General features: G+C 51.9%; 1 protein-coding gene across 1 annotated transcript; it reads right to left on the minus strand.

Annotated features, from left to right (window-relative positions):
* Positions 1–6,700: 6,700 nt before the first annotated feature.
* Positions 6,701–14,783, minus strand: DUSP7 (dual specificity phosphatase 7). The gene is made up of 3 exons (XM_061347013.1): positions 14,135–14,783; positions 11,553–11,981; positions 6,701–9,117 (listed from the first exon to the last, which is right to left on the minus strand). The coding sequence occupies exons 1-3, from the start codon at positions 14,544–14,546 to the stop codon at positions 8,810–8,812; spliced, it is 1,149 nt and encodes a 382-aa protein (XP_061202997.1). The 5' UTR covers positions 14,547–14,783; the 3' UTR covers positions 6,701–8,809.
* Between the last annotated feature and the right edge of the window lie 717 nt (positions 14,784–15,500).

Below are 15,500 nucleotides of genomic sequence, written 5' to 3' on the forward strand. Positions count from 1 at the left end.
AGTATCTGTCATCCCTGACCTACAAACATCCCTGGGCCTCCTGGTGGCATTGCATGGGCAGTAGGACGTACCCCATGGCTCAGGAAGAAAAGTGAAGAACTCCACAGACAAAGCCAAAGATATCTTCACAGAAGGACCAGGCTCATAGAAGTTCTGGACAATTTAAGAAAATGGTAACATCATCAGAGTTTCATTCATAGCTATTTCAGGACAGTGACATCCGGCAGTTATTCTGGACTGCCAGAGATCAGAGCTAGATTTTAACAGTGAGGCAGGAAGAGTTCTTGCATGCAACTCACCGCCAGTCCCATCTCCAAGGTCAAGTGGTTCATCTCTCAGTGGTCAACGAACACAAGCTGCAAGGGCCCACCATTTCCCAGGAGAGCTGGTATGTATGGTCCAGAAGTCCTCTTCACAAGAAGGATGTCAGTCTACTAAGAGGAGCTATCCTCTCCCTTCCCATCTGAGGGGGGCCAGGATAGCCCAGCTTGGGGGATGAGGCTGCAGACACCAGACTTGATACAGACACTCCAGGAGGAACATGGAAAAGGGACAAGATGGGGCTTTCCTGGCTACTGCTGGTTCAAGCCACAGGTAAGAAGTGTCAATCCCATCATGTTGAATGGAAACTGTACCTCAGCGGAAGCACTGGGTCTGTATCACGGATGTCCACTGGCAGACAGCAGCTTCAAACATGACTGGATTTGCTTCATTAAAAATACTGACATTTGTAAAACTTGCTTCATGCATACACACGCATGCAATTCTCTCCACTTTTACCAGATTTAAAACTAGACTGGGAATTTCTCTAAAGCTGCCTGAGCAGCCGGCAACAAAAACAAGCAGCAATCTGGCTGCTCTGGGCTTTTTCTGATACAGTTTTTGTGTAGTTCAGCCCCTTATTTGGACCTTCCATCAGTGTGGCACCCCTCAACACTGTTGCCTTCACCATGTTCTGCTGCAGGACTCCCTGGACTGAGGCAGACAGGATCAGTGGAGAACCTCTGCTTCACTAACTTTCAACAACCCTCCTGCCCTCCCCCCAAACCACTTAACATCCATCCCTTTACAAAGAAAAACATGCTGCATGGACATAAATAAAAATCAGTGGTGAATGTCAGCTCTGAACTGTACTATCAGTGCATGTTTGGGCACAAGCTAGTGCCCACTGAAGTCAGCAGAAGTCTGTAAAGACAAAACACCTCCCACACAAAGAAGAGACAGAGGAAGCAGTCAGAGCTGCAAGGCAGATAAGCCGCCTGTCAGAACAGGCTTGGACTGTCCTAGCAGGAAGATGCTGTCCAATGAGAGGGAAAGCTATTTGGGGAATGAATGAATAGTGAAGCTTCTTATTTAAAAAAAATAAAAAATAAAAAAACCCAAACAAGACTTTTCCAAACATCTCCCTCAGCTTCCTGCCAACTGGATGCAAAGCCAAGACATGCAGGAGCCTGCTTGAACCTCTAGCGCAGGATCATTCAAAGGCTGAATGGGGGCAGAGGGAATGTGATGAATGGTAGAGAGGATATGGAAACAGAGCTGATGGCAGTGCTGATCCTTGTTCTGGCAGAGAAGAGGGCAGATTTCTGTGGGCTCAGCACCCTCAATCCCCCCACACTCGTGTTCAACATCCCACTTTACATAGCTCCAAGAGGATCCTGCCTAAACCGCTGCCTGCTCCAAGCAGCAGAGGATCAGCCATCCAGGGAGATAAAAGTGTCAAATTTAGAGTAGGACCCAACCAAACTGCATAACTGCAGCGGAGGTGTAAACCTTCCATCACATACTGAGCACTTCACTGCCAGGACAGCATGGTAAAATGGCAAGACCAATTTAGAGCCACACTGGAAAAAGGAAGAAGAGCATTTACTCCAACCCAAAGTCACAACTCCTCTAACTGTACCCCCCATACATATTTCAGTTCAAAAAGCTCCCATATCAAAAAAATGCTGTGCTTCTAGCATGCTACACCTGAAATCAAACCTCAGAGCTCAGCTTCTCACTGACACAGGGCTTCACTAATGCCATACCAGTGACCAGGGTCCTGCCAATGCAGCAGTCTGCTCCCTCCTACTTTGTGCAGGGTTTATCACAACAATTCACCTCTCAAAAGAGAACAAGACAAAACCACAAGCCAAACTACAGTAGTCCATTACAAGAAAAGGAAATAAAAAGGCAACACAGACCAAAAACAAAGAGTAAACTTCATAAAAACAAAACCCCAAATCATGAAGAACCTGCCCTTGAGGCAATGGTGGGAGATGACAAGAGCAGGGAGATGAGAAGAGCAGAGTGCCTAAATGCAGAGACTTTCAAAGTAAAACAGTGAAAACCCCAGCAAATGGCTTTACGTAAGCCAGATGTTTCTCCAGGGAAAGAAAGTAAGAAAATAAATAAATCTGTCTGGATTCCCCTTCCTCCACTCATACATGGCTCCTTCCTGAGGCCCTACATGGTCTTGGATCACTCGCAACACTGAGCAGCACAGAAGTGACACACATCCTCCCAAATATCCCCTATCCCCATAGCACAGCTGGTCTCCACTACCAGCATGCCTCAATACCTCTGGGAGAAAGCCAGGACTCCATTCTCCTCCAGAAGGGCCTCAGCTTTGCAAGAGCAGCTGCCAGGTGAGAGTACCTCAAATCCCAATTATTCAAAGACACAAAAATCAGAAGAAATGCAGAACAAGTGCAAGTTCAGCTATGAGCACAACCAACCAGAAGGGAAAAAGAAAGGCCAAAGAGTGCTGCGGTCTCGCCTAGCACCAGGCAGGGGAGGGGGGTCCATAGTGCCCCAGCACAGAGGGGTCCCCACACCCCACCGATGCTGAGCACCAGCAGTCTGCGGCTGTACAGCCAGCCTGGGTGTCTGCACCTGCTGCATGATGAATTCCCAACCTATAATTAATCCCCAACCCTTGAGTGAGCCATCAAAGCTGAACCACAGCTTCCGCCCTGACCCAGCTCCCAACCCCAAAACCACCATCGCGACACGGCTGAGCAGGGCAGCATGGAGGTGTGAGGGAAGAGCCCACAGGCACCCAGAACTTACAGTTCCACTGCGAGCACCTCACAGTCTCTGAACACTGGTGCCAGTGCCACCATGGCTGCCGAAGGCTGCTGCGACCATTTTAGGCTGAGGGGGTCAGCTTCTTCACACAGAGCCTTCTCCCCACGGTTTACCCTCCCACACCTCAGGACCCAGCCACGTTTCTGTACCACTGTGATGGCTAGGAGTCTTTCAAAGCCTTCCTCGGGCACCAGTCAGGGTCTCCTCAGGTGCCACACGAGGTGACACAGCAGCTCCTCAGGTGTTTTGGAGAGGAAGAAGGGAAGAGCAGAGACAAAGCCAGGCTAGGAGCAGGCCGTGCTCACCGGGGTACTTCTCCACTCCTCACTACAAGGGCTGCTGTCCCAGGAAGGGGTTCGTTCACCCCCGCCAGGGCACCTGCGGCCACGACAGGTAAAGGCGTGCTATGGCGAGGGCCACAAAATGGCTGCCACAGCCCACCCGGGGAGAGCGCTACCCTGAGGTGGAACCGGAAGGGTCGTTCTGTGGAGAGAGGGGCACAAAATGGCTGCCGCTGGCCGCCCGCGACAGCGCTACCTTGAGGTACAATGAAGCATTGCTCCCCACTGCCCGGGTTTACGCCTGTTCAGGGCAAACACCGCGCACTTGCCACGCTAACACCTGTCTGAAGAGCATGGCCCCCAGGAGACAGGCACATCTGCTGCTTCATCATCACATCACCTGCTGAGCCACATGTGGCAGCCTGGACCCCACACCAGGGCAGGCCTCAGGACCTGCTTGCCCCCACCCTGTTAACGGCGAGCCTCCTGGGTGCAATACAAGCGCAGCGATCTTGTGGCAGCTCTGGGCGGCCTTGCTAACAGGTCTGTGGGCCTGTGCTGCTCTCCCTACCAAGCGTTTCCTCAGCCACTCTCATCCCAAATTACATTTAGTCCGCCCAGCACTCAGACCTCAAGCATGATTAAGAGACAGATTTGAGGAAGCACGGGAGCAAATGGCACAAAAACTGGAAGAAAGCCCACTTTCCCATACTTTCTGAGCAGCCCAGAGCATGACTACCACAGTCCATGCCAGTCGGGTGTAATACAGGGATGTGTTGATTAACTGAACTGTTTACATGCCTTTGCCACACTGTAAATAGCCTGATTTGCTAACAGAAAGGATCAAAAAAGAAAACAACAGCCCACAAATAACCTGGTTACCTTGGAAATGCGAGCACCCCGGTTCAGATGGTGGCATGAAGAGCCTGCTTTCCCACATGCATCTCTGCTTGATGCAACAGCGGGCAAGTCCAGAGCTGCAGAGGTTGACTTGCATCATGCTCAGGGCATGCTGGATGCCACACCAAGAAATAAGGGCCTAGGAGATGGGTTTCCCTTGGGACCCAAGCAAGGGAAAGAAAACTACAAGTAAACCCAAAGCACCTTCCCCAAGCTCATGTCCTGCTCACTGGGCTCCTGGTGCTGCCTCCACCAGTCCTTCATGCCTCCCTCCTGCATCTGTTTGGAACACATCTCTCCTGCCTTTGCGTTGTCTCCGTATCCTTGTCTACGACCACAAGTAATCCTCACTGCACTGCCCCACGAGGCTCCTCTTTGCTCTCGTGTTTCACAAGATGTCAAGCAGTCACCCTGCTCTCCTTCCCCCTGCCTGGGGTGAGCAGCCAGGCTCTGCCAGGTAGCACAGAGGGAAGCGGGATGGGAAGTGCAAAGGGCTGCTGGAAGATAACTTGCCACACGTATTGCCTGAGGGCTTGTGGCATAGCAAGTGAAAACCTAGGGACAGCGGATCTCTGTGCCCAAGCAGATGACCTGGTTTTGTAGAGCAGAGCATCACACAAGCTGCTTGTCTGGTCTCAATGGGTTAACCGAGGAGCTTTTCCCTGTTGCGTGTGGGAAGCCGTATCTCCTTGCCAAATTCCACGGATCTGAACATAACCAGCTTTCTCACTCAGCCCCTGCTCCTACACTCAGCTAGTGCTCGTGCCTGCCTCTGCAAGGGAGTGCAGACAGACCCCACGCTCTCTTTTCTCTGTAACTATTTCTCCAGCAGCATTGTCCCTTTCCTGATGTCAGTTCTTGTCTTCTCACTAAATTACAAGACATCAGGGTCTCCAAGGAAACCCCTCTGAGCCAAGAAGCATGGTGCAAGACATTAACAAAACACTGATGGCTGAGGACCAGCCATGCTGGCTGCTCCCTGCTGTCAAGGCCAGGAAGCTTGGAAAAGACTCCTTTGGGTCCAGGGAGGAAAGAGCTTTTGCAGATGGCAGGATGGTTTTCAGACAAGCCACCTCCTTCCTTTGGCAGCAGGGCTTTCAAGTGCAGCAGTGGTGGCACACTTACAACAGACTCTCATCTCCCAGGGCCAGGTACCCATAGGGACCTGCCTGTACACCAGTTCTTCCACTGAGGCTGTCACAAGCAGCAGCAGTGCTGTTCCAGCCAGCCACAACACAACTACCATGCAAATGTGCTTACAGAACTAACTCCTAACATCCTATTCCACAGAACCAGAATTAGCAGAAAATCCTAAGAGGAAATTAGATGGAAGCAAATATAGCCATACACCTGACAAGCTGTTCTACGCTCCATCAGTGCACAGCCAGCCTGCAGCATGGTTTCACACCTTCCTCAAGAGCTACTCTACCATGTAATTACAGGGGAAAACCTAAAGGTCTTCTTTTCCCCGCATACCTGGTAGATTCTCATTTGTCAAGGCACAAATAGATCTCTAAATCAATACATAGATTCCCATCATGCAGTCAAGGAGTAAATAAACACACACTCTCCCTTGGCTCCTGCTTTAGCCTCTAACTACTGCCCCTGCTCTGCAATGGGCTCTGCTCCTGCCAGCCTGAGCTCCTGCAGGAATAAAACTAGCCATCTTTGGTACTCAGGCCCTAAGGTTAGAAGAACAAGGCAACACATGCTGAGGAACTGAACAATTGAACAGATAGTCATTTCATTTCTTGCCATCTGTATTAAAGCAAAAAACACTGGGGAGGAGGGGGAAACCCATTCCTGCCAAGCTACAAGCAGAAGCATGAGGAGCCACTGCTCCCTTAGCTGAGCTGCACTCAGGTGCCTGGAACCACATTTCAACCTAAGCATCTTCATCAGCCTCTCCAGGTTTCCCACCAACCACTTGCATCCATGGCCTGAGGCTTGGCCCCTACCCAAGGATGCAGGAGGGGGCTCCCGCATTCCCTGGGAGACCCAGAAGTCATCAGGTGGCTGCCCACAAGGCCAAGACTTTCTGCTTTCCTAGTGAAATGAAGTCTGCTATCCCAACAGTTGTGGGAAAGGCCTTTCCATGCCTTTGTAGGCCACGCTTAAACAGCGAACAAAAGTGCCTTTAGTTTATCTATTTATTTTTGGCGCAGAGGAATGGCTGGGGTGAAAGCCAGTCCCATTCTCAAGCTGTTCTTTGTTCTCCAGTTTATCCAATACCCCCTTATCCCTCTCCTCACCCCTCCACCGCCCCCTCTCCATTTTACCACCGGTCTTAAAAATTAAGCTGTGCATGAAACCAAACACCCCACTTGAACACTGCCCAGCAAATGCTCTTCATGGTCACAGAAGAACACTAATCGACCATAAAAACAATGGGAAAGAGCAGCACAACTTGGAAGGGCAGAGGCTAGAACAAGCATCTGACACAAACATCAGTTTTAAAGAAAAAATAATATTTATTTGCAATATAAACAAAGTCCCAATATTGGATCAGTATATATAGGGTCCGATTTTCCTTCATAACTCAGAAAGCAGAACCATTCCTCACTAACAAGCTCTCACTTGGACTAATCAGAAGATGCATCTTTTTTTTATTCTTTTTTTTTTTTCTTTAAAGAAGAAAGACCACTAAGAGCACAGGAAGCCTTTACAAACCAGCTTAGCTGTAATGCAATACAGATACACTGTCCAAAAATCCCTGAAAAAATAAATTCCTCCATGAGGTAAGATGCAAATAGGATATTCTCAGTTTTCTCACTCACAACTGTACTTACACCCATTCTAACTTCCAATGACCCACGATCCCAACATCGCTGCAAACAAAACTCAATGAACAAACGAACAAAAAACAACCAGAAAACAAGAAAGAGAAGCTCATTCCAACGTTCTGGTAACATCTTTAACAAAAAAAGACCGGTTTCGGGATGTGACAGCGTCAAACATTCCTCCAGATGGACTTTTTTTTTAATTTTTTTTCTTTTTCTTGAAAAAAGTACAAAAAACTGGATATTTAGAAAAAAATCCGTGGCTTTTTTTTTTGTTCTTTTCAGTTACATGAGAGTTAAAGTGGACAGGGAGGGGGGAGAAAGGAGGGACTACATTGCAGCCAATAAAGAAATTTCCAACTCCGTTCTGCCCTCCTCCCAGAAATGATCACCACTTCCTCCCCTCCCAGCTTGGTATAAGGTGTTTGCCAAACACTAGCCAGAAATATAAACAAGTCTTCTCAGAATAGAAGGCACAGCATAAAGTTATTTGAAAGAGGAAAGAAAAAAAATCAGAACCTCTGTTGAAAGCTCCAATCATCTCAGAATTTGCCAGTTTATATATTCATATATATATATATATATATAAAAAAAACTCTGTTACAACGCTCTCCTCATCATTTCCACATCTCTTCACTCCCCTCACACGCTCCATGCGTGACGATTCAGTCCCGTCCCGCTACACAATCCTTGCTCTGCTCCAGGCGCTCGCTGGGTTCCCCCCTCTGCCCTGCACACGTGGGAAAGGATCGAGTGTGCACAAGAAACGCCAGCATCACAACTACCTTCTGTACTCGGGAAGCTGGAATGGTTTCGGGCCAGCTGGATGACGTTAAGTCAGTCAACAGGCAGCAGAGAATGAAGCTGGGCTCAGACATGCTTCTACCAACTCTGGAGGCTGCAAGAGTTTTACCTCTGGCAACAGCAAACTGGTTTTGGCAGAGGTGGCATTAAAGAAAGCTTGCGGCTTAGTCACCTTGGCTGAATCAGTGCAGTTTGTGATTGTGAGTGCAGGAGTGGTGAAGGGGTTGCGTTTAAGCCCAACTGGCCTTCACACATAACAAAGCTTCCTACCAGATGCTAACAACAACAGCAGCAGCATGTTTCTCTCTCTGGAGTACCCAGTAATATGCCAGGACATACCAAGGCTTCACAAAGTGTGCAAAATGCATTTGGTCAATATAAACATTTGATTAAAAAAAAATAATAAATGATCAACCAAGAAACAGAATAAAATACTGGTTTTGCAACCTCGTCTGTACAAACAGTCAGGAACTTACATATTTAAAAAGAGTTTGAACCCAAAGCTCGAGTAAGATCTACCTTTTCTTTTTTGTTTTTAATCAAAAAGAAAAAAATAAAAGTAAACTTGGGTTTTAAAACAGTCTTGGCCCAACACCTTTTGTTCAAGGTTTCCAAGTGCATAAATCTCCTCGCTTTCCACAACAAGCTAACCCCTGGTAGCTCTTCGCACATGTGCGTGTTCTGACAGTCCCAATGCACCCAGGAAAGCGGTTATTGCCGGTGACAGCTGCGTTCAAAACGCTGTAACATCGCCCATATTAAATAACCCCCTGTAAAAAGACTACCTCTTCAAACCACTTTGATCAGGATACTAATGAACGGCATTAGCCTTCGTAAAGCAGCGATCAGGCACCTCTGCCCAGAGAAGCTAGTCGTTTCAGAGCCGCCTGGCAAGACAGATACTTTTGTAAGGGTTGAAATGCTCAAGAGAAGCCATTTGATGCTCGAGTTCCCAACCAGGCAGCACCCCCTTCATGTGGACTCCAGAGTGTTCAGCTGAAACAGGTTGTGGTTGGTAGGGGTGGTGAAGTAGAGCTGTTCGCTGGGCGAGCGGTTGTCACAAGGGCTGTTGAGTCCCAGAGTCCTCTCAAAGTCCAGGAGCTGGCCCATGAAGTTAAAGTTTGGGGAAATGTTGGATTTTTTCCTTTTCACAAAGTCATACGCGTCATTCAGGGACAAGTTGAGTTTTTGCATCAAGTAGGCGACAGTGACTGTTACGGATCGGCTGATGCCAGCGAGGCAGTGAACAAGGATCCCACACTTCTTGGAACGGGCCTCATCTGAAACAAGACAAGGGGAAGGGGGAGTCTATTATTCTGCACCAAAAACGCATGGCTTTGGAGCAGGGCCAGGTGGCAGCTGCAAGCTCCCAGGACCAGGATGACTGCCAGAACTGGATCCCAGCTCCTAGTGACAACATCTCATGGCCCTTTGACACCCACATCTCTCCCCAGAGGGCTTCTGAGATGTTCCCACTGCACGGTGAAGATGCACATCGCTGTACCGCGCAGCAAGACCAACCATCTCACGTGCTCGAGTGTTATTAATCAAGCCTAGCAACGCATCCCTTGCCTCAGGAGCATCAGTACCCTCTATTCAAACAGAGAAATGGAAAATCCCACAGAAGGCAGGCGGAGCTGGAGACAACAGCTCCAGGGAGATGCTGGCGGTCAGGCACAGCACACCCACCTCAACACCAACTAACCAAGGAAGGCTAGGCACTCGATGTGGGGCTGCAGCCCAGCACCACACAAGCTATTCTCTTCTGCTTTTCTTGTCCTCCTTCCACTAGAAAGTTACGTGAATGTAGTCAAAGGGAACTGAAGCAGAGCCTGAAGTGCAGGAACTTCCCTTATTGTGAAATCGTTGTTTAGGATCGACAGAAATGCCCTTCACTACAAACAAACGCTTGTGCTGGAGGAGCCTCTTAGGATGAATGGTAGCAGGGAGCAGGAATGCAGGCTGGACCAAAAAATGGCGAGAGAACAGCGAGGAGATTTCCCCTCCCTTGCCACCGATTGAAAAGCACACACACACTCATTGTCTCTCGCACAGCCGGAACAGCGTGATCCCTTTATGAATCGACATCTTAGTGCTCAAAGAGGGACACGCCACTGAGAGCACTGAATGCATGCAAGTACCCAGCACTGCTTACTTCTGGGCAGCCCTATTTGAAGTCAGTCATTTGACTGAGAGCTTGTTAGGGAGGGAGACGGTGGCAGGAGAAAGAGGATCCTCAGGCAAAGACAGGGGTAAGAGACACTCTGGCATCACAAGCACAGGGAAGGGCAAAGAAGACAGAGACAAAACAAAACCCAGACCAGAGCCACAACAGGTTTTCTGCCCCAGCCTCCAAAACCAGGCGAGAATTTCCAGTACAGCGGGGAATCACCCCCCTGTGTACCCAGCCCTCCCCATTCAACATTTTTCTGAGCCATTTTTGCTTTTCATCTGACCTGCGCCGCATTTCTTGGTGTTTGGCTTTGGAGTGAGGTAATCCTCCATTTCCTGTCATTAACTGGAGCACAAGCGCAGTGTTCACAGAGCCGTCGGCTGACTGGAGCCGACAGATCCCAAACGCCTCACCCCTGACTACGGTCCATGAGGGAAGTGCAGACAGGACATCAGATGGGTCCCTGCTGCCCCACTGAAGCTGCTTCTGACCACAGTCATGTTACAGGAGGACAGAAGCTGGGGGCAAAGGAGAGCACAGGGACACCAGGGGTTTAGGATGGCTGAAGAGCAGCCGAGGACCTGCCACTGCCCTGCCCCATTTCAGGCCTTACAGCACAGCAAGAGCATACAGCAGGGTCAACGAAGCAACACTGAAACAGGCTGCACAGATTTCAGCCTGACGGAAAAGATCCCCCTCTCCTTTACCAGTACCAATGTCTTTAATCAGATATCGAGCCATCGGGTTTTTAATGGTGGTAATGACTACCTGTGCCATTTGCCCCCCATAAATCAGAACTGATTAGGCTAACGACCATCACGAGCAGACAGCACAGCTCATGTTGCAAGTGTACATCCCTATGCAGCCCAACAGACACTTCTCACAGAATAAGAAGCATGTTTTAAAGCCAGTGCTAGCCTGGGAGAAGAGATCTGCCTCCCTGCAGCCTTCCCCCATGACCAGCCAAAGCCCTCTCAGGGGCAGCTGAGCTTTGCAGTGTAATTATAATCACTAACTCATTGTGTTGACACTTACCTTGGGAGCAGCATCCATACAAGGAGTTAGTTATGCTAGGGAGACTTACAGCAGGATCACAGCTAGACTAGCAAATCCCCTCAGGAAAAGAACATTCTCCCCCCCCTCCCAGATTTTAACCACACTTGGGGCTATGGAATTGCTGGTGCCAGTCATGTTAATGCAATTCCCATCATCACTCATTCCTCCAAGCAAGCAGGCAAAGGAGCTCCCCACCGCCTCATTGCATCCATTCCACACAATTGAAAATACCATAGGAGAGCAAGAGACAGAGGGGCTGGTCTCACACCTGCGGGTAACTTGAGGTGCTGTAAGAGGGCTGAATTTTGGAAGGGGAGGCTTCCCTGAACCCAGCCAGGTGACACAGACCAGAAGTGCCACCTTGGCAGCATGAGCTGATGCTGTGCCCCAGAGAGGTGAGGCTAGAGATGAGCAACAGCCCTGGGAAGCAGCTTGCCACATTCCCAAGCAGTGAGTACAAAAAGAGATGTTCTGCCAACTACCTACCAATGAAAGCAATGGCCTCGGGAAAGAACTGCGAGAGGTTCTGGCTCCAGTGATCTGAGATGGGGATCTGCTTGTACTTGAACTCTCCGTCGTGCTCAAACATGTTTGGCAGGTTGGGAGTTACATTCAGGATGTATTTAATGCCGTATTTGCCCAGGACGTCCAAGTTGGTTGAATCTTTGGCACAACCCAGGTACAGGTAAGGGAGGATCTGGACCGGAAAGGCAGGCTGATTGTTAGGGATGGGGCTCCCATCCGACTCCGTGGCACTGCTGGGTTCCCTGTCGGATTCGCCATCTGAGCAGTCAGAGCTTATCCGCAGCCCTCCCAGGCCAAGGACAGATGCTGGGGGGGAGTTGCTGGGTGAGGAGCTGTCAAGGTTCGTCTCACAGTGCTCTGAATACTCAGTCTGAAACTTGTTAAAGCCACCTGGGAAGAGGGAAAGGAGAGAGGGGAGAGGCAGAGAGAAAAAGATGTTTTATTGTTCAGAATGGTAAGTCCCTTCTACATGGACATATATACATGTTACTTAGCTAAGTCTTTGCCAGCCTTCAACTTCACGCCAAGAAAGGCATCTCCCTGTTCTCTCATCTTCCCTGGGCAGACTGCTACTGCCCAAACAGGCCCCAAGAAACCAGAGTGTTTCTTACAAAGTTTGATATTGCTTGTGACAAATAAGGTCCAAATCTCAATCACAAAAGAAACAAAAGCCCAAAAATAAAATCAATGGCAAGAGACAATCTTGCCTTGTTCTGCTTCTCAGCAGCATGGGTCTGGGGCAGTTTAGGCAAGAGCTATTATGCCACTTGGTCACAAAAAGTATCTGCATCTAAAAAGATAAAGAACCAGCACCAAATACCCAGCCCAGGCAGTAAAACCCAATAAAAAGCATTCTCCTTCAAGCAGGAATAAAGGTCTTAAGTAACCTGCACACTACTAACACATTTTGTGACAGAGCAGTGTCACAGGTTGGTTCTTCACCCAAACCACAGCAGGCTTGAGGAGGGATGGGACCCTTCAGCTCTTCAGCTTCTCACCCCAATAGCTTGGGAAGGAAGGCAGAGGCAGGGAAGCAAAACCCCCCCAGATCTACCTCCTCTCCAGGCAATATTAAACCATGGCTCAGCCATCGGTTCTGACACTGACAAATGGTTTCATTAGAAAGGCCTCCTGGAAACTTTGTTAGTGGGTTCGGTGGTTGTGGCGGGTCACTGCGCAGGACAGACAGCTCCTGCCACATCCATTCATGAGAAAGGCTCGTCCTCCTCCTCCTCCTCCTCCTGCTCCCCCCGCACCGGCAGGCAGCGCCGAGGAGCCATTTTGGAATTTTAATTGGAAACATTTCCCACCGAGGCTCCTGGAAGAAGGCAGAGAGAGGGGCTCAGCTCCTCCCCTGCCCACGGGAGAGCTTAGGAGTAACTGCAAAGCTGCTCCTTCCTCCCAGGGATGAGGAGAGACATGGGAAAACACAGCAAAGGAGCCATAGGGAAACCCCAAATCGGGATAGGATAGGGACTCACCCTCTGGCACTGGCAAGGAACGGAGGGATGATGGGGAACGGGCTCAACCTCCGTGCTTGCTTGTGTATGTGCATCCCTTCCATGTCACCTTTTTTAAGGTGCTGTCAGCACAGCCCTGAAGGCTGGTCCCCCAATCCCTGCCTGCCTCCCCGTCACCGCAGGGGCTCCCCCGGCTGCGCAAAAAGGGGGCTATGGAGAAGCAGCAATGCTTTTTAAAGAGCTGCAAGTGGCAACTTTCCACACACACACACACACGCCTCCGCTCTGCTGCTATTCCTGCCTCAAACCCGCCACCCAGCGACCGCACTGCGAGGAAGGCTCCCAGCAGCCCAGCTGTGAGCTCTGCCCAGCTCGCTGCGGGGGCCCGCTGAGATCTTTCAATGACCAAAAAACCCCAAACATACAAATATACCTACAAACGTGTATATACAGGCATATAGACGTGAAAACATTAAGAAAAACAAAACAAAACGCCCTCTCGTAAGGGGATGCCCGGGCTGCGGGCCTGGGCTCCCCGCTCCTCCATCGTCCGGCCCGGGGGACCAGCCCCGCCAGCATTGCCAGCGAAAGAGGGGCAGAACCCCAAGCGGAGATGGGGGGCACAAAATAAAACCAGGGAGGGCCCCTCCCCACATCAAGAACTAAACTGAGCATCGCTTCCGGAGGGGAGCCCAGCGCCGGGAGCCCTCGGAAGGCTCTCCGGGACCGGAGGCGGGGGGCGCCCGGCCGGGGTCGGCTCGGGACAGGGTAGCGGAGGGGCCGCCCCCGCGGCGGGGCTGGGGGCTCGCTGCTGCTGCTGCTGCCGGGGAGGGGAGGGGAGGCAGGAAGGAGCGGAGCGCTCCCAGCGCCTCCAGCCTGCGACCATTTTGTGCGGGGGATTAAAGCGGGATGCAGCGCGTGTGCGCGCAGTACGTACCTAACCATCCAAACAAATCATGCGGAGGATAATAACAACCCAGCCACCCCCGGCCGCGCAAGGGATGGCGATGCAGGGGCCGTCCGGGAGCTACGGGGGGGGGGACAGCCGTACAAGGGCTGCAGAAAGGGCTGGGGGCAGCTCACCTTTCAGGTAATAGGCTTTACAGCCGTCATCGCGCAGCTTCTGGAGCAGGAGCCCCAAGACGGAGGTGGCGGCGCCGCCGTCCTGCCAGTCGGCGGTGGCCTCGTCGTAGAGCAGCACGGTATCGGCCTTGCAGCGCTTGACGAAGCGCTCCTTGTCCTCGTGGTTGGGGATGATGGAGCGGATGGGCAGGTTGCCCTTCTTCAGGCGGCGCAGCATGAGCCCAGGGATGGCCAGGTTGATGGCCGTCTCGATGTGCGAGCTCTCGAAAAGCTCGTGGGGGCGGCAGTCGAGCAGCAGCAGCGAGCGGCCGCCGCCCGACTCCAGCTCCTCCTGCAGCCACTCCGCGCTCTTGCACGGCATCGCCGCAGCCATGGGCGCCCGCGGGGAGCTCCCCCAGACCTGCGTTTTCATGGGGCTCGGCAGCGGCGGCCGCTAGCGCCCGGCCCCACCGGCCACCCACGCGGCGGCCGGACGCGGCTCCGGCTCCGCTGCTTCCTCCCGGCTCCGGCCCGGGGTGAGCTTAGCGCTGTGCGGGACGCGGCGCCGCTCCGTACGGCCCTGGGTACGCGCTGCCTGCGGCCCGGAGCGCGGCGGCCCCCGCTCTGCCTTACGCGGTGCGCCCCATCCCGGCGGCCTCAATTAAAGCGGGGCTTCGCCGGCGGCTCGGCGTGTCATGCCTCGGGAGGCGGGGCGGGCAGCGGGGCCGGCCGAGCGGCAGCAAGCCCCGCCCGCCGCGGCCGGCGTGCAGCGCCTCAGCGCGGAACCGCGCACACGCACCGGGCGGCGCGCCCCCGAGAGGAGGCTCCGCCCCCAGCCGCGCGTCACCGCCTCCGGCCACGCCCCCTGCGCCAATGAGGCGCGGCGGCGGAAAGCGGGTTAGCCCAATATGGGCAGGGGGCGGGGCCCGCGCCGCGCCCGTGGCGGGGGCAGAGCGCGGGAAGGCGCGCGGGGGGCCGCGAACTCGGTGCTGGCGCGGCGGGCCATGCCTCCCACCGCCTTCCCCCTGTTTTCAGCCAAAAGTGCAGGAAAAAGGACTGGGAGTGAAGCGACGCGGCCCACAGGCAGGCGGTGCGGAGCCTGCGTGGGTTTTGAGTGGGTCATGCCCAGCCCTGCCTCGGTCTTTGACAGCAACGCACAGTTCCGAAGTTAAATTGACTGCCACTCATTAGCCTCCGGAGTCACTTTCGTTCTCAGACTGAGCTTCAAAATAGATTATTTTATCTGTGCGTTCTCGTTTATTTTTAGAGTAGCTTCCCCATTGCTATCCACTACTAAAAATACAAACCTTTTGTGCCGCAATACTGAAATTTCAAGGCAGGAATGTAATTGGAGGCATCCTTCTGGTTTCCTTCCATCTTTTACATG

The sequence above is a fragment of the Neopsephotus bourkii genome, unplaced genomic scaffold, assembly GCF_033783945.1.
Source record: "Neopsephotus bourkii isolate Nb327-2 ecotype Australia unplaced genomic scaffold, CSIRO-AGI_Nbou_v1 NB_284, whole genome shotgun sequence".
Classification (NCBI taxonomy): Eukaryota; Metazoa; Chordata; class Aves; order Psittaciformes; family Psittacidae; genus Neopsephotus; species Neopsephotus bourkii.

Coding starts and splice junctions, on each gene's coding strand:
- DUSP7 (XM_061347013.1), bottom strand. CDS start 14,546: ATGAAAACGCAGGTCTGGGGGAGCTCCCCGCGGGCGCCCATGGCTGCG. Junction 11,982..14,134: donor TAAAGCCTATTACCTGAAAG/GTGAGCTGCCCC, acceptor CCCTCTTCCCAG/GTGGCTTTAACAAGTTTCAG. Junction 9,118..11,552: donor CGAGGCCATTGCTTTCATTG/GTAGGTAGTTGG, acceptor GTCTTGTTTCAG/ATGAGGCCCGTTCCAAGAAG.